Raw genomic sequence first — 18550 nt, 5'->3', positions numbered from 1 at the left:
GAATGATGACCCCTGTAAACCCCCCCCCCAAAAAAAAAGCATCCCTGGACCCAGTCTCTCCACTCTGCTCCCATGGGCCAAAGGTTAATAGGTGCCGGCGCGTGATCGAGTGGGCTATTATGTTTACCTACGTTCACACTTCGTGACTTAGGAGTTCGGGCCCTCTGACGTATTTCGCTCCCCCCCCTATTAATGGGCGGGGTTACAGCTCCACCTTATCATCGGATAATCCAATATATATGGAATAGGGACTTGGCAGTACTACGTCATGCAACGTCAGACTACCTTTCACTAGCGCTAAAAAACATACCAGGAGGAGGAGCTTATATTCTGGAGCTTTGATTCTGTTAAAAAAACATACCATAATGGCGATGGGGGCGGAGTTAAGCCCGAATTGCCAAGTCCCTATTACTAATTTCGCACTTGCACATTCTTTCAATAATTAAAATAATAAATAAAAATTGATTAAACACATATTTAAGAATATAGGAAATTAAATAATTGAGATGACAAATAATACTTACGCTGAAAATTTTAGTAATTATTAACAATTTAATAACAATTAAAGATTACATAAATTTTAAACCTTACAATTGGGTAGGTTAGTATATCATGGTAGTGACGTCAACATTAACCCCCCTCCCCCCCCCCCATGATTCTCCGTCCGACAAATATTTAAAATCTTATATGATCAAATCTGATAGACATTTGGTACTTGATTTGATTATTTTAATTAAATTATAATTATTATTATTAAAATATATATAATTATGATAGTTGCTTCTTTTAAAAAGTGCTTTTTTATTATTTTAATAAAATTTGAAGATCCTAAAAAAATTAATTTAGACTTTTAAGTACACGTACTTATTTTTAATTTAAACTAAATATTAAAATTAGAAATTTACAATTGGAAGTGTATATTATTATTATTATTATTATTTAAAACTTTAAAAACACCGGGTTCATGCACATAATTTCTTAATTTTTTTTCTTTCTAAATAATTTCTAAACATCTGTATAAAAGTAACAAAATTATTAACTCTTAATCTAATTTACTAATTACAATCTCTCAACCGTGATTATTGAATTTAAAAAAAAATCATTAAAATTATTGCAAAAATGGAATTCGTTTTGACACCTACAAATTTTGTTTGGGCATCATAAGTCATGTAATATCATTAAGTCTGACACTAAATAAAATTATTTTACGCGTTAAAGCAAATGGCGACTAATGTGACGCCCCTAACGTAATTGGCTACACACTAATTTTACCTTGTCAAGGGCAGGACCCAATCAGAAATCATCCACAAGGGGCGGAGTTAAAACAAACCTTTGATAAGCTTAGAAGTCATGTAATATCATTAAGTCTGACACTAAATAAAATTATTTTACGCGTTAAAGCAAATGGCGACTAATGTGACGCCCCTAACGTAATTGGCTACACACTAATTTTACCTAGTCAAGGGCAGGACCCAATCAGAAATCATCCACAAGGGGCGGAGTTAAAACTAGCCTTTGATAAGCTTAGAGGGTCAATTAACTCCGCCCTTCGACTATGTGGCATTTGTTTAAACTAAACCACAGCCGAGACTTCAATTTATTTGGGATTATATTAGAGTTGTGAGAGTCCTCACTTTTGAAGTTTCGAGTCCGAGTCCTGGAAAAGTGAGCTCGTCGAGTCCAAATTTCCAGGGCTCTTTGAGCCTTTTGAGTCCTTAAAACATGGTTTCGAGTCCAAAATTCTAATCAAGCCCAAATTTTTTCTTAAAAAGAAAGAAAAATGGACTCGTCCAACTCTAATAGGGTAATTTTAGGCTTTGGCCATGGGTCCGGGTACCCGTACGAGTCCTAAATAAACAAGTACTCGGGCTCTAACTCGAAGAGAAATTTTAGGCCTTGGCCTAGGACTTGGGAGCTGGGTACCCGTTTGAGTCCTAAATAAACAAGTTTAGAGTCCGAGTACTCGGGCTTTAACTCGAAGAGTAATTTTAGGCCTTGGCCAAGGACTTGGGAGCCGGGTACCTGTTCGAGTCCTAGATAAACAAGTTTAGAGTCAGAGTACTCGGGCTCTAACTCGAAGAATAATTTTAGGCCTTGGCCAAGGACTTGGGGGGCCGGGTACCAGTTCGAATCCTAGATAAACAAGTTTAGAGTCCGAGTACTTGGGCTCCAACTCAAGTACTCGTCAGTTTCGAGTACCAGCACAGCAATTTCATCATGATTATTACTTGCAATAAATCTTCTAGAATATCTAGTATAATAATTTGGATTTTGCTATCATACTTACTGATATCACCTTATACTTATGATTAAATCAAACTTTAAATGAAAAACAAAGGAAATGTGAACACGAATCCTTCACATTGCCTTAACGAATTTGTTTTCACTGGTGATCAGGCACTTTTTCGATATTAATATTTAATTTATATAAACTAATATAATTGGCTATCGATTAAGACCTTCGGAAAAATTTATTTTCTCACTATAACGAGCCATGACAAACATGACAACGACACCAATAATGATACCGAGATTTTGTAGACCAAAGACTCTGATCATCTCTAAGGTACCTTTTTCACTGGCACTTTCGAGAGCTTCACTCAGTTCATTGACCTTTAATTATAAGAGATTTAAAAAAGTTATATTAAATAATTTTGACATAACTGATATTGATGGTGTGTGTAGGCCCTGCGTGTTATCTTTTTTATCGCTTACCATATCAACCAAAGATATGTAAAGGAACATGCCTCCCGCAAAGGCGAAAATATATTGCCCACTATCAGAGAAATCACCCAAAATGATGCCAAATATTAAACCTATATAACACGTGCAAGCTGATAGGAAATTGTACATCAAGGCTTGTTTCATCGTCATACCAGCTGACAATAAAACCGCAAAATCCCCTAAAGAAACAATTAAAACTGATGTAACATTCATGATAATACATAAAGCATTCCAAGTTCCTAGCAAAGTGAACAGTGGTGTGCGAGTCCCGTTTTTTCGGTTTTGCGTCGAGTACTCGAAAGCTACTCGAACCTTTCTCGAGTATCTCATTGTTGTTATCGAGTATCGGGTAGAGTACTCGGTTCGTTATAAGCCTTGGATTCGACTATTTGTCGAGCATTTAAGAACTTAAAACCCTTTCTCGAGTATTTCAATACGTTATTATCAAGTATCGGGTCGAATACTCGACTCATTATAAGCCTTGAATTCGAGTATTTAAGAAGTTTAAAAGCTACTCGAACCTTTCTCGAGTATTTCAATACGTTATTATAGAGTATCGGGCCGAGTACTCGGCTCATTATAAGCCTTGGATTCGAGTATTTAAGAAGTTTAAAAGCTACTCGACCCTTTCTCGAGTATTTCAATACGTTGTTATCGAGTATCGGGTCGAATACTCGGCTCATTATAAGCCTTGAATTCGAGTATTTAAGAAGTTTAAAAGCTACTCGACCCTTTCTCGAGTATTTCAATACGTTATTATCGAGTATCGGGTCGAATACTCGGCTCATTATAAGCCTTGAATTCGAGTATTTAAGAAGTTTAAAAGCTACTCGAACCTTTTTCGAGTATCTCATTGTTGTTATAGAGTATCGGGAAGAGAACTCGGCCCGTTATAAGCCTTGAATTCGAGTATTTAAGAAGTTTAAAAGCTACTCGACCCTTTCTCGAGTATTTCAATACGTTATTATCGAGTATCGGGTCGAGTACTCGGCTCATTATAAGCCTTAGATTCGAGTATTTAAGAAGTTAAAAAGCTACTCGAACTTTTCTCGAGTATCTCATTGTTGTCATCGAGTATCTGGTCGAGTACTCGGCTCAGTAAAAGCCTTGAATTAGAGTATTTGTCGAGTATTTAAGAAGTTAAAAAGCTACTCGAACCTTTCTCAAGCATCACAATATGTTTTTATCGCGTATCGAATCGAATACTCGGCTCGATACTCGAACTTAACGAGTACTCGCACACCACTGAAAGTGAATCCCCGTTTCTGCGCCTTAAAGGGATACTTTACTTTCTCAATTCAAGCCCATATACTGAAGAAAAGTTTCAACACAGTTGTCATATAAAATGTTTTACCTAATTCATGAGGAAATTCCTCACAAATGACCGCAACTGATATGCTAATTCCCGAGAGAATACTATCGGAGAAAGCAGCTCCCATTGAAAGCCCATCGATAAAATTATGAAGTCCATCCCCAAATATAATCATCCAAGCGACTGTCGCTATTTCTTGTTTTCCAGTTGTGGCATTAGTCGTTGGGAAATGATTATGTCCATGATGCGTGTGATTATTATTTTGAGGAGGTAAACAAACCTGCATTAATTATAATTATAATTATAAAGAAACAAATTAGATTACAATAAACAAACGGAAAATATTAATTAATTTATTTAATTACTTGAGTATCTGGATCTTGTTCGACAATTTGATCGTTAATTTTTTTCATTTCACCATCAACTAATATTTCCGGCGTGTTGTTGCCATCGTGATTAACTTTATCACCTCCGTTACTTGATAAATCAGAGGGTGATAGGGTTAAAGAAGCGGTGTCAACATTACGCAAGGTTTTTTTAAGCTTTCGTTTCTAAAAGTTTTGAAGAAAAAAAAATGTATTTAAAAATGACGCGAAACAATTAATTTATAAATCTTAATTAAATTATAAAATTGGACCTGTTTGCGTTGAATTATGATTTTCATGCATCTCTCCATTATGAAAAAAACGTATATCCCCACAAATATTATTAAAGATTTCCATAAATAGTCATGATATATGTCTTGTCCCTGGAGTCCAAATGCCTATTGTAAAAATATGTAAAATTTACAAAATATAATACAAGGGAATACTGATAATACGTAATTAAATATTAGTTAGTTAAATACTTGTACAAGTATTAACGTAACCTGCGATTTTAAGTGCAAGTTATACACAAGGTTTGACAAATAAATTTTATTTATATCATAAGTTCGTAAGATATGTTCTATAAGTTTGTCACTGGTTACCGAGAGTGGCGTAGGTGAAACGTCATAGATTCTCGTTGGTGAGGCGCTGTCAAAGGCTTATTACAGACTAAATAGGAAGATGGACTTCAAAATCGAGTGTAGTCAATTATCGCTTGTCGTTCTCGAACTAGCTCGAGCTGTAAGTCTCGAAGCATTAGCATTACGAAGCATAGAAAGTGTCATACTTATGGAACATATCTCTTAAACTTATGCTCTCAGTAAGTCTCTAGGATTTATGGAACATATCTTATAAACTTACGCTCTCAATAAGTCTCTAGCATTACGAAGTATAGGTAGTGTCATACTTATGGAACATGCCTTATAAACCTATGCTCTCAGAAACTGTCTAGCATTACGAAGTATAGGTAGTGCAATGGTAGTGTCATACCTCTAACCAAAAATCCCCACTTCCCCAACATAAAAGTATTATAATAATGACAACAAAAAAAAACTCCGTTTACTATTTGTTTAATTAATGCATTTTGCAACTATAGGCTTTAATTTACGCTTATTGTTTACTTAGAAAAATTAAACATTAAGTGTACGTAAAACATAGTTTTTTTCCCATCTTTGCTTGAATCAACTTAAAAAATAATCTGCTATTTTTTCAAATTTGCATTATCAACCACATCGCGACGACATTCGCTGATCTAAGAAAGTACTTTTTCATTTTTAGATATTTTCTTATCTTTGCTGATTGTAAAGTCGGCTAGCTCTGGCAGCCAAGAGATTATTTAAGGCAATTTAAAAGTTATTAGAGAACTACCGAATGTATAAGTTGTTTATCCTTATCAATTTTTATGATTAAGTGCTTGCAAGAAGTGATATCTAGTTTATTAGGGAGAAGGTATAAATTCGCCACATTTCCAGCTTTATCTCCAGTCCAAACGTAGGTCCGAGTTAATCCCCGCCGCCTCTAAATTACAACCAGCATCTCATTGGTTCTTAAAAACTCACGTCAGCGCGACGCGAGTGACGAAAATTACTTGTATTTTCCGACTGAGGAGAGTGTAGCGAAATAGCCCGGCCTCCTTTTACGTCCCCCCTTGTATTTTGAAAGGGGGACTGGGACTATGGCGCGCGAATACTTAGGCATCTTATACCTTCTCCCTAATAAACTAGATATCACTTCTTGGTGCTTGCTTGATATAAAATAAACTATACAGTTAGGAACAAAACTTGTCGCGTAGCTGCTCTGATTTCATATAACAATTATTACAAGTTTTTATAATAATAATAATAGCTCTAAAACCAGAGACCAATATATAAAAAAACTAATAAAGTTTAAATGTTCTTAACCAGGTCAAATTACAAAAAAATAAATTGATATATCAGCATAGTAATTAGAGTAAATCGCAGCTACATTTTGCTAGGATAGAAATGCCATGGTCCATTTTAATCTCGCTGACCATATAAAGGGTTAAACCATAAGTTCATAAGATATATTCCATAAGTTTGTCACTAGTTTCAAACTGGAGCTTTTCATGAAGTGACGTAGGTCATAGATTCACGTAAAACGACGACCATAAGATATATTCCATAAGTTTGTCACTAGTTACTGAGAGCTTGTCATGCATAAGTGACGTAGGTGAAACGTCATAGATTCTCGTAAGGCATAGTATAGACTAAATAGGAAGATGGACTGCAAAACCGGGTGTATAGAGCTATTTCAGTGGGTCAAAAATTTCGTCTGCTACGAAAATTGGGCCTGCCTTTGAGTGTAGGGCGGACATTTTGTGAGGGTTTTCACTAGGGGCAAATAGCATTGGTGACGTAGCCATTACCCCCTCTGAAATAGCTCTATAGTCAATTCTCGCGTCGTTCTCGAACTATTCGGGCTGTAAGTCTCTAGTATTACGAAGTATAGGAAGTGTCATACTTATGGATGGAACATATCTTATAAACTTATGGTTAAACTCATATAACTCTACCCTGACTAAAAAAAGGTCCCCTTAACTTTTGGAATAGCGATTAATTGAAACTTGGTTTTTGTACAAGATTTCTACTGTAAATCTTGCCAATCGAGTTTCTAGATAATTATGGGTTTAGAACTATAGATAAAATTCAGAACAAATCTTAACACGGATTATTGGTTAGCCAAATTAGATGCATAAGGATAAGGTAGGCCTATATAATAAAAACTTGAATATAAAATTGGGCTATACTTGGGTCAACTTTGGCTTTTTCTAAAAGAAAATATAATCAATGTCACCAGTGACCAGTAATTCCAAAGGTATAATGGTACAAAATGTTACAAAGTAACAGAACCAGATCGTGTAGATTGAAGGGCCACTAGTATACAATTAACATCAATTATCTCCAAGAAGACATCTTTATTTAAAGGAAAGGTTTAACTGACATAACATTATACGTTAAAAGAACGGCCTTTTTCTAAATATATAGGGAAAAACAAGAAAAAAGTAAACGATCTCTTACAACAAAATAATTAGCATTTAATTAGTCTTAAAAACAATCAAGGACTACTGAGCCATTCGCAATTGGTTTAGTGGAGTCTGCTAGCCCGAACCATGACCTCATCCTTACCTCTCTCAGCCTGTGAGAAATCAACCAATCCCGTAAGGGTAAGAGGTTCCGTTTAGCAGACGCCAATAACCCAATCACTGATGGCGCAGTAGTCCTCGTTTTTAAGACTAATTAAATGCTAATTATTTAGTAATAAGAGATCATTTATTTATTTTTAATATTTTTCCTTTTATATTTAGAAAAAGGCCGTTCTTTTAAGGTATAACCAAGAAGTGATATCTAGTTTATTAGGGAGAAGGTATAAATTCGCCACATTTTTAGCTTTATCTCCAGTCCAAACGTAGGTCCGGAGTTAATCCCAGCCTCTAAATTACAACCAGCATCTCAATGGTTCTTGAAAACTCACGTCAGCGCGACGCGAATGACGAAAATTACGTATTTTCCGACTGAGGAGAGGCGAAATAGCCCGGCCTCCTTTTAGTCCCCCCTTGTATTTTTAAAGGGGGACTGGGACTATGGCGCGCGAATACAAAGGCATCTTATACCTTCTCCCTAATAAACTAGATATCACTTCTTGGTGAAAGCTATCATAGTTTTTTTTTGTTAGAATTGTACAAGTCATCGAACAAAGAAACAAATTCATCTACAAATTCAACTACACTATCACTTCTTGGTATAACGTTATGTTATCTGAAATACACCTTTAATTCTTAATAAGAAGGGGAGTTTTTTCTTCAGGATTTAGTTAGTAGCTGTATCTCTCAAATAAATTTTCTCCAATTAGTTTCCCTTAATTTTCGCTTTAAAATACAAATAAATTCTGATTGTTTTAGTGATATACACATCCGTTACTAAAAATGTCACCTGCCAACCCAAGACGCGCGCAGTATTTGCATAAACACCCACACAAACAAAACTGTTTGTCATCAAATAGGCCAAACTATAAACTACTTTCGCATGAGGGAAGAACGCCCTTAATCTCTGCTTTTTCCCCCGCCCACATAAAGATTTTATGTAAAGGCCTATATTTCCCAAAATATATTAAATAGGAATATTGGAATGTGTCATGTATGATCAACTGAATACCATTCCTTTCATCTAAAAATCTATATTCAGATATTTTACTGTTTCATATCGTAAATTACATTAGGATCTCGTAATGATTGTTCTTAGTAAACTTTTAATTAATTAGATTGATAAACAATCAGTCCATAAGGTGTGTTCCATAAGTTTGTCACTGGTTTCAAACTGGAGTTTGTCATGAAGTGACGTAGGTCATAGATTCGAGGTAAAACGACGCCTGGTGAGGCGCTGTCAAAGGCTTAGTACAGACTAAGTATAAGATGGATTGCAAAGCAGAGTGTAGTCAATTCTCGCTTGTCGTTCTCGAACTAGCTCTAAGTCTCTTGCATTATAAAGTATAGAGCTTTCAAATGAGATAGTAGTACGTCATACCCTCCCAAGTCTTATCGCTGTTCTGGTAGCCATATTGTGTGGTCTCGATCAGCTTCATTCCTGCTTTAAACCCACCAATATGTCAGCGTAAATTATGTCACGAGACGCAACTCCTCCTCCAACTGAAAGCTCTCGATAGGGAGTTTCAAATTTATGGAACATATCTTATAAACTTATGACGGCGCTGCGAAATGGTAGAAGAGCATGTGATTGCGGTCTAATTATTGTTAACACTGCATTGTAAACATTTATCTACTTCTTTATCGGCGTTCTAGATTTTTAAATAGATACCCGAAAGAATCCTAAATAAAGAACTTTTATCTACCTCGCAATTTCACACAAACAACCATCGGATTATGAATTTTATCTCGTGTTCAGTTCTATCCTATTTAACGAGGTGTAAATGCCCTTATGAAAATATTTTTGCAATAAAACATTACGCAACACCCAATAAAAAATAACAGAAGGGGATAATAGAAGAAGGATGACACTCTGTATCGTCTTAATACTAGATATGCAACAAAATTCTTCCCAGGCAGCCACTTTTTGTTTGCTCTCCTGCTCAACAAACTAAGTTCAGATGGGCATCGCACCGAGCAAGGGTGAATTCTATAACTGTTTGGTATTTACTAAATCCCCAGTCAGCAATCAACCCACAAACCTTCATTGTCTTGACGTGGGACAAAAACGCACCAAGCGCATGCACCTTGACAAATAGTTACGCGCTAATAGAGAAATTAATGAGGAGGGAACTATTTATCGCGTATGTGATTCGGTTTAGTAACCTTGTGCACTCCAAATGTAAAATGATGTTGGGAAGAATCATGTTACAATTACCCCGCGTTGTGCTTGTACACTTCTCTCAACGAGAAGTATTATATACTTCTGCTAATATTTATATTTCGTATGCCTGATCCGAAATTACCATAGGGTAAAAAATGCTCTGTATTACTGGAAATTTCACATTGCACAACAAAATATTGTAATAATAACCCAAAATAGTTGACAACATGGAATTCCCCAGAAAAATAGAGTAAAAGTACGTCAGACTTGCCTGAGGAATAAGATGAAATAGAGCGCTGGCTGACAAACTTCCAACGGCGAGTCCTTCGAAAAGAACTAATACAGTGTGATAGACCGATTTACTCAAAAAAGGGAGTAAAGCCACTCCCACCAAAGAACAGCAACTGACAACAGTCACGAAGAGAAAGCCGAAACCCCAAACTAAAAAAAAAAGTAAAATAAATAGATCATGAAGATTTGCAATTTGAAATGACGGGAAATAATTTAAGTACTTAGTACTTTCATAAGTTTATAAGATATGTTCCGTAAGTTTGTCACTGGTAACTTAGAAACTGGAGCTTGTCATGAAGTGACGTAGGTCAGATTCTTATAAAGCGACGCCTGGTGAGGCGCTGTCAAAGGCTTAGTACAGACTAAATAGGAAGATGTAAGTCTGCACATGGATTAACTAACGCTAGGGATAGTTCGTTCCCCCAAAAAGATAACGCATGCATGTTCCAAACGCCCCCTAGCAGCAGCTACTATCCCTAACAGGAAGTTATAAGAAAATTGGACCAAATATCACGTGGTCTATGACGTCAAAATTGAAATACTGCCTAAATTGAGCAAAATTGATTTATTTTGCCGAGAGATGGCGCTGTATCTACATCCGTTTTGGTCCAATAAATTGGGGGAATGAAGAGGGGAATCACGGAATAATTCGGAACATGTAGTTGGCGATAGCAATACATGGGAAAAGCAGTTAGTGAACAATCCCTAGCGTTAGTTAATCCATGGTCTGCAAAACCAGACCTAGTGTAGTCAATACTCGCTTGTCGTTCTCGAACTAGCTCAAACTGTAAGTCTCTAGCATTACTTAGTATAGAAAGTGTTATACTTATGGAACATATCACTTATAAACTTATGGTAGTTTAGATAGGATATCAAAAATTTATTTGAAAGATTCAACACAATATTTTAATTAGTTGCAACCTTACTAGAAGACAGGTTTATTGCTTCGCTGTCATTTTCAGCCCACAATTTTGTTTGTAACTGTATTATTTCTCAGAACACTAAGCCTAGCTGCAATACCCTGTATATGTATACGTCTAGGTTTTTCCAGTTCTAGATAAACTATACCTTCAAAAAAAATAATTGCATAGTTACCAGCAGAGGGATCGGGTCTTGTCCGCGATGATGTACTAGGTTCGTTAATGCCACCAGGCAATTCGGTGGTTTCATATATTTCCGCTTGATTATTCAAATTTTCAGGTTGGATCTTTGAACAAGATTCCCTTTGATTTTGGAAGAGCATTAGAGGACATATTCGAGCGATAGCTTGAGAAACGGATAATTCTTTTTGAGTTTGGCTGTAGTTTTCCAAGATTTTTAATAATTGATTTGATGAGAGACACTGAAAAAGAAAAAAATAACCAATTCTTAATTAAACTTAGGAACTAATTGACCAATAATTATTTAAAATAACTTAACTTACTTCTCTATTAAACACAATGTCACATAACGAATTAAAATCCCAGAGGGTAGCACCGGGCTCGGGGATTTTGGGGTAACGATTGCACCATGTTTTGAAAGTTGATAAATCACCTTTTTCACTAGCAGTTATATTGAAGGATTTTTTATACACTTTGTCTAATGAGCTTAAGATTTCGACGAATGCCTTATTATAATCGGAAAAAACCCCTTCACTACCCGTTGGAAAGACGGTAACCCCCAATTTACCGGGAAACGAATTATCTTGTCCTTCAAATCCTTGATCTAAACTAGAATATTTGTAGAGGGCTATTTCAGAGAGAAATTCCGCTCCTTCTAACGAATCTAATAATTTCGGGGCCACCACGTTTTTGGGCGAGGAAGAGTCAACTTTGTTGTCACCGTTCGTCGCCAATTCATTCTGGCATTGTCCAATTAAATTAAATAAATTAATTACTACGATACCTAAAAACACTGTCCGCAAACGGCTTTGACATGATTTTTGCGTAAAGGTACTGGTTTTCAAGTTTTTAGCCATCGTTTATGTAGATATGTTGATGTTAATATTAAATAAAGTCTGAAACTTAATTATATTAACTGGCTTTCCAGGTTACAACACATCGTTCGTGTGAATGGGAACAGGTCACGAGTTAAAAAGGTTATAAAACCAAGGGATTAAAACTGGCCTACTACTTTACCTAGGCCTAATGCGACTTTGATCATGAGAAGTATCGATGAAGCCGCGTATAGTTTAGTAAAACGACTACCTAATTTTTTAATTAAACAATAACTTGTAAATTTGTAATAAAACTAAAGTTGCAATAAACCCTATATTGGGCTTACACGCGCGACTAGAAATTGGCGCGAATTACCACGGCCACAAATACGCACAACCGTTTCGCGCAATATTCCTCGCGCGAATGTCAGACTCAGCTCAGCCGACAGAAGGACAGCGCGCGTAAAGCCGTAAACCGAAGCCACGTTCCACTACGATTCTTCGAAACAACCGAGAAAGTATACGTAATACATTTTAGTTTTACCTCTGTCGTATTTGCGAAACTACTACTTTCGTCCCATTGGATTGGATATAATGCAAAGATATTTTCTTGAATTCCCAATAATACCAGAAGTATATAAAACCCGCCTCTAATTCTTATAATAAAAGTTGTTTATTAGAATCAAAAACAATTATTTGTCTGTAAAACACGGTTTTCTTAAGGGGGAGTTTCATGACCCCGACTGGAGGTTGTAGAGTGCTGTTTAAAATTAAAAACTGACATTTACAAGAGATAGTGGCCCATATCTTGACATAACTAAAGAGCTCACGTTTCTTTAAGATCTTTCAATCATGAAAATTTTAAATTGGAGGTTATCTATGCCTATATTTCATATTTGATAAATTTTGTAAGTGAAGCAGGGAGCGTATGGGAGAAACCTCAAAAAGTGGTCGTCCCTGAGCTTAAAAATCATGGTTTTCAAAAGAGTTTAAATCACCACTTTTACTTAGTTTCGACTGAAAATACATGTTATCAGGCGGGAGCTGACGCAACTTCACGCGCTCAATAAGAACTCCTTTTCTCAAAACTCTATGAACAAAACTAGTTTTGCATCGATGATTGAATGATTGGCTCGTATTTGGAAAAAGTTCCGCATTACAGAAGTTTTTATTAATATGATAGCCCTATTTATTTTCAAATTACCAAGAAAGTTATGGCTAGCAGGGCAGTATTTCTGAATAATTTTTCACGCACTTCTACTTTTTTCACTTTTTTCTTTTTGGTTTGACATAAAATCATCCAGCATTGGTTGTTATCGTTAGTATTTGAACTAAATCATTAACCACGGCAGACTGGTCAAACATTATTTCCAAATTAAAGCCTTTCGGTTCCAAGTGGTACCAACTTATCATTAAAGCAAGAAGGCCATTATTACAATCAATATTTCAATCGACTTAATTAATTAAATATGTTTAAATTGTCCAATTATCTTAAGTGTTTAAAGTTTTCTACGTAAAGTATTTTATGGAAGGCCATTTAAACCATTACTTGCATTTTTTATTGAGATACGTTTTTTCTTAATCAAAAAAAAAACTATAATAATTGGGTGGGTAGTGTAAAGTTGATAATCGATAAAACCATTTTTACCTGTATTTTTTACTCCTTTTAATCAAGGTCGAATAATAATTTATGACGGGAAAAACATACTAGGAAAATGAATGTTTAAATTTAGCGCCCAAGACTCCCGCCACCCGTATTCAGTTCAGTCTGATTCCAAGATTTAAGAACCGTACTGAACTGACGTAATACATGGTCAAAAAATAGGGCTAGAAGAATACCGGGCTTCGACTGAGAGGATTTAAAATTTAAAAAAATATGATTTATAATGTCTGATCGAGAATTAGTTTGCTCAAAATAAAGTCTAATGATCGGGTAATGTGTCCTTCAAGCTCTATTTTTTTACCTTTTCATCAGAATAAATATAGGTAACATATAAATTAAATTAAACCAAACAACTTTTAGGCGGTAACTTAAAGCTAAGCCTTTGCGACCCCGTAAGGGCTAACAGTAACAACTACCAACGCCTACCGGTTTTTCCTGAGAGGTGAATCAGGTGATTAGAAAAAATACTTGAGGCCAATTATTTTCGGCTAACGTGTAAAATTTGAAGCCTTTCGAGCAAAGCCGAGCCAGTTTTAAACCTAAAATATTTCACTAAACATTAGCCGCACTTCTAGGCCTACTTTCACTTTCATAGATGTAGCTATGCGTAATTACACATGCACCATGCTTGGTTTAGTGGATTATCACGTAACAAACGAGAGAAATTTTGTTCCTACAGTATTAGACCAAGTTCTAACGGCAAAAAAACATGGGAAAGATTTTGTCGAAAATATTTGGAAACAAGGAAATGCGCATTTTGATGTTAGGTCTAGATGCAGCGGGAAAGACAAGTACGATTCCTTATAAAACTTTACGCTCTTGACATAATGACATATCCTGATCTAATTTCATTCAATCTTTAGCTATACTCTATAAATTAAAACTTGGTCAATCAGTGACAACCATTCCAACAGTAGGCTTTAACGTGGAAACTGTCACGTATAAAAATGTCAAATTTAATGTTTGGGTATGTATACGCCCGCCATCTTAAAGCAAAGGGCGGCTCTGTTCATGCCCCCCGAAAGATGCCTTTTCTGCTACACGTTGGCTAAGCTTGGCAAAGGCAGGAACCAATGGGACCTAGTGCATTAGGTCTGATTGGTTCCTGCCTTTGGCAAGGTAAAATTCGTGTCCAGAAGATTAGCCAGCCAGCATGCTAGGGGTGATAACGGAGCCGCCTGTTACTTTAATTAATCTGTCTTCTTGAAAAAGAAATTTAACTAATTAACCTTATTGTTTTTAGGATGTAGGAGGCCAAGACAAAATTCGCCCACTTTGGAGGCATTACTACACAGGGACTCAGGGGTTAATCTTCGTTGTCGATTGCGCAGACAGAGATCGTATTGATGAAGCCAGGCAAGAACTACATAGAATAATAAATGACAGGGAAATGCGAGATGCAATTATCTTGGTTTTTGCCAACAAACAGGATTTACCCGAAGGTAATAAATACTTAAATATATTCCTTACCTTTTTTAAATAACAAAATTCCTTTAGCCATGAAACCGCACGAAATCCAAGAAAAATTGGGACTGACCCGTATACGCGATCGAAATTGGTACGTTCAACCATCATGTGCCACCGCTGGAGACGGACTTTATGAAGGGTTAACATGGTTGACCTCGAATCATAAATCCTGAAAAACACAAAAAAATATTATTATTACAAACACACCTTTTAAAAAAAAACAAAAGATAAAAACATAAACTGAAGCCAATTCTGCCCTAAATGTGTGTGTGCTACAAAAAAAAAACAAAACGAGAAAAGTCCATTTCAAAAATTAAAAAGAGAGAAAACTGCTTAGAAAAGATATATATTACATCTATTATCCGCCAATGACATGAAAAAATATTTGAAACAAAAAAAATAAAAGAAAAACCTTTTAAAATATTACTACCGCCCTTTTCACAATTCCTATCTTTGCCTTGGAATAAATAAACAAAATATATTGGCCTTTCGTTTAAAACTTTAAAATATTCTTAAAAATTTTTAGAAATGGATGAAAAACAAAAATAAAATTGTCAATAGCTTGTTACTACTTAGAAAATAAGGAAAAAAACAAATCGCTAGGTAAACTTTAGGAGAAAATAAATAAATAAATATACTTCTTTTAAATTAATTAGTAAACAATTAAACATGTATTGGTAAATAAAAATCTATTTGTAACGAGTCTTAAAAGAAAAAAAGAAAAAAGGGTTATCAGCTAGGCCAAAAACCGGATTTATGTAAGAAGAACGTTCAACGTAGCAAATTAACTACCCATCCTCGCATACTTTATTGAGATGAGAAACTTCGTCTGCTTATATTTTGACTCCACCCACAAATTCTGTATATAGCTACTTCTAGAGATCGAACGAATTTGTGGGTGGAGTCAAAATATAAGCAGACGAAGTTTCTCAATAAAGTATGCGAGGATGGTACTAGACGCTAATGCTACGATCCGACGTTCTTAGTACATAAATCCGTTTTTGGCTAGGCTTAATAGTTAATTTAATACTTTAGTTATTTTATATCCCTGTGAAGTTATTTATTTTTAACTGCGAAACAATTTAAAGAAAATAGTATACGCTACGTACGCTCTAGCTTGGACTGCGGATTACAAATAGTTTTTAATTACCCTTACACACAAGATTAGGGATAAACTAGGCCTAGAAACTATGTTTTTTTTTTTACTTATGGTTGCGTTTCTCACTAAAAGGGAAGGGGTATGAGAGTTTTGCCTATATTTGTATGTCTGCGTAATGAAACAAAAGAACGAACGCGTGGCTGAGTCAAAAATAAACCTTTTCTTTCGAGTTTTGACTGAAAAAGAAGAAAAATTAAATTTAAAATCACAGAAACGTAATGTAAACCGTGAATGACGACGTTCATTTTTTTAAATTATATTTAAATATTAAAAGAAAATCAACTTAAAAAGAAATTACTTTTTTTTTTGGGAGACATTTCGTATTTTACTTCTGATACTTCACGCCCCCACAAATGTAACGTAACTGATTTGCCGTAAAAGCAATATAAGGTTACAATATATATTGATGAGTAGTTTTTCAGTTTCAAAAAAATAAATAAAAAGAAATATCATCCGAGAAAAATTGATAAAAATTGAAAAAAAGTGTAAATAATTCCAAAAAAAAAAAAAAATTGCATTTGATGTAAAAGTATAATATTGTATAGCTCTAGTTAAAAGAAAATCATTTAATATTTAAAAAAAAAAACAAAAAGAAGAAGGAAAGAAGAAGCCTCTTAATTTTAATCTAAACTATGATTTTGTTTAAATATTAAAAGAAAAATTGTCAAAATTTTTCTTTTATTTTGGTCTTGATTAGAGACTATTTGTAAATTTTTGTTTTTGTACTGAAGTTATTAATTATAGATTTTTCATACAATTTTTTTAATTATTTATATTTTTTGATATTTTTATCATTTAGCGAAAAGGAGTTAAAATGTTTCCCCCCACATTTATGTCCACCCATGGGTCCAGTTCAAGCCTCCAAGCATAGCGTCGTCGAGCGCGTGATCGAGTGGGCTATGGTCGAAGTTATGTACTAATGAATAGGGAGCTAACAACTGGCTAGGGGAAGAGATAGTCTGACGTCACTCAGCCCCTCTCTGGTTGGCATTTTTGCGTGTAGAATACTGTTAGGGGGGATGAAACTCCAGTAAGAGATAGAAGGGTGTGACGTTTCAGGGTCAGAACTGTTAGCTCCCTATTAGGCGGGAAATATGTCAAAACTATTAAGGCAAGTTTAGGAAAAGTAATATCCTATCATAAAGAAATTTAAATTGGAAGATAGTTTAATAGGGACTTGGCAATTCGGGCTTAACTCCGCCCCCAGCGCCATTATGGTATGTTTTTTTAACAGAATGAAAGCTACATAAGCCCCTCCTCCTGGTATGTTTTTTAGCACTAGTGGAAGGTAGCCTGACGTTGCATGACGTAGTACTGCCAAGTCCCTATAGAAGGAAAATTTATTTCCGCTCCTATTTGCAAAAAGAAAAAAAAAATGGTTAAAAAGCATCTAGCCAAAGATTCTCATCTACGTTATTTTCACTGTAGATATAAAGGCCCGTTCAGACGACACTCTTTTTCTCGCTACGCTCGCTGTGCTGAGCTCATCAGATTTTCTGGCTTCACCAGCCTCTATAAAATTCACTGTTCACACGGACAAAATTTTCTCACTGTTGACATGCTGTTGACCTCGGTGAGGAAATTTTGTCCGTGTGAACAGTGAATTTTCTAAAGGCTGGTGAAGCCAGAAAATCTGATGAGCTCAGCACAGCGAGCGTAGCGAGAAAAATAGTGTCGTCTGAACCGGCCTTAACATTGTGTATTCATACGTCTCAGTCTTTCCCATGTGGACTTTTGGACTTGAAAATCTATAGGTCTGTCTGCGCATAGCCCACTCAATCACGCAATCGACAACGCGAGCCAAAGCATCTGGCAGAAAAAGCTACCTCCTCCCATAGAATTTAATGTTAATTTTGGGTTCCTTTGAATAATCTTCAAAAGTTGCGCTATACATGTAAATCGAATTCTTTGAACGGGCTTGTATAGCGCGAGCAGCTCGCGTCGTGTTCCGCGTGATCGAGTGGGCTATGGTCAACGCTGCAACGCGGCTTCGTAAACAACCGGCTTGGGTATCTAAGCCACGCCTACAATACTAATATCTCGAATTCTCGATGTAGTGGAGCGTTGCCTACGTTAATCAAGGCCTGTGCGCGGCGCCGATTTTTATTTTTAACTTAAATTGCCAAATTCTCTCACCTGAGGCGCTATTAGCTGGATCTGAGGCGCTAATAGCTGGACCTAAATAATTTGAAATGTTCATTTTCTCGCGCTTGGAATTTTAAATACTAATTTTTGCGCGCGTTTTGGTCCAGCTATCAATGAAATCTCGCGGTAAAATAGGGAGATAATAAGAAGTCGTGTTTCTTAAAAGTCCCCCCTTCGAAGCCACC

General features: G+C 35.7%; 2 protein-coding genes across 6 annotated transcripts; one reads left to right on the top strand and one right to left on the bottom strand.

Moving 5' to 3' along the window:
* Positions 1–178: 178 nt before the first annotated feature.
* On the bottom strand, positions 179–13522 carry LOC149610442 (metal cation symporter ZIP14-like). 2 transcript variants are annotated; one of them, XM_089859384.1, is made up of 8 exons: positions 11440–12886; positions 11112–11358; positions 9997–10166; positions 4674–4799; positions 4402–4587; positions 4079–4316; positions 2716–2903; positions 179–2613 (listed from the first exon to the last, which is right to left on the bottom strand). In XM_089859384.1, the coding sequence occupies exons 1-8, from the start codon at positions 11971–11973 to the stop codon at positions 2446–2448; spliced, it is 1857 nt and encodes a 618-aa protein (XP_089715510.1). In that variant the 5' UTR covers positions 11974–12886; the 3' UTR covers positions 179–2445. The 2 variants fall into 2 exon arrangements, with proteins under 2 accessions (XP_089715510.1, XP_089715511.1); XM_089859385.1 differs by lacking the exon at positions 2716–2903 and having other exon boundaries at positions 2453–2613; positions 11440–13522.
* A 198-nt stretch (positions 13523–13720) lies between these two features.
* Arf6 (ADP-ribosylation factor 6) lies at positions 13721–17559 on the top strand. Of its 4 annotated transcripts, none has more exons than XM_089859391.1 (6): positions 13722–13864; positions 13955–14036; positions 14274–14385; positions 14458–14561; positions 14838–15036; positions 15092–17559. In XM_089859391.1, the coding sequence occupies exons 3-6, from the start codon at positions 14304–14306 to the stop codon at positions 15232–15234; spliced, it is 528 nt and encodes a 175-aa protein (XP_089715517.1). In that variant the 5' UTR covers positions 13722–13864; positions 13955–14036; positions 14274–14303; the 3' UTR covers positions 15235–17559. The 4 variants fall into 4 exon arrangements, with proteins under 4 accessions (XP_089715515.1, XP_089715517.1, XP_089715516.1 ...); XM_089859390.1 differs by having other exon boundaries at positions 13955–14045; XM_089859389.1 differs by lacking the exon at positions 13955–14036 and having other exon boundaries at positions 13721–13864.
* Positions 17560–18550: the final 991 nt, after the last annotated feature.

Source organism: Phalangium opilio, unplaced genomic scaffold (assembly GCF_054372755.1).
Source record: "Phalangium opilio isolate 3A_F unplaced genomic scaffold, DU_Popi_V2 ptg000329l_1, whole genome shotgun sequence".
In the NCBI taxonomy this organism is placed as follows: Eukaryota; Metazoa; Arthropoda; class Arachnida; order Opiliones; family Phalangiidae; genus Phalangium; species Phalangium opilio.
The sequence above is the reverse complement of the archived record's forward strand: the minus strand, read 5'-3'. Positions and strand labels throughout refer to the sequence as shown.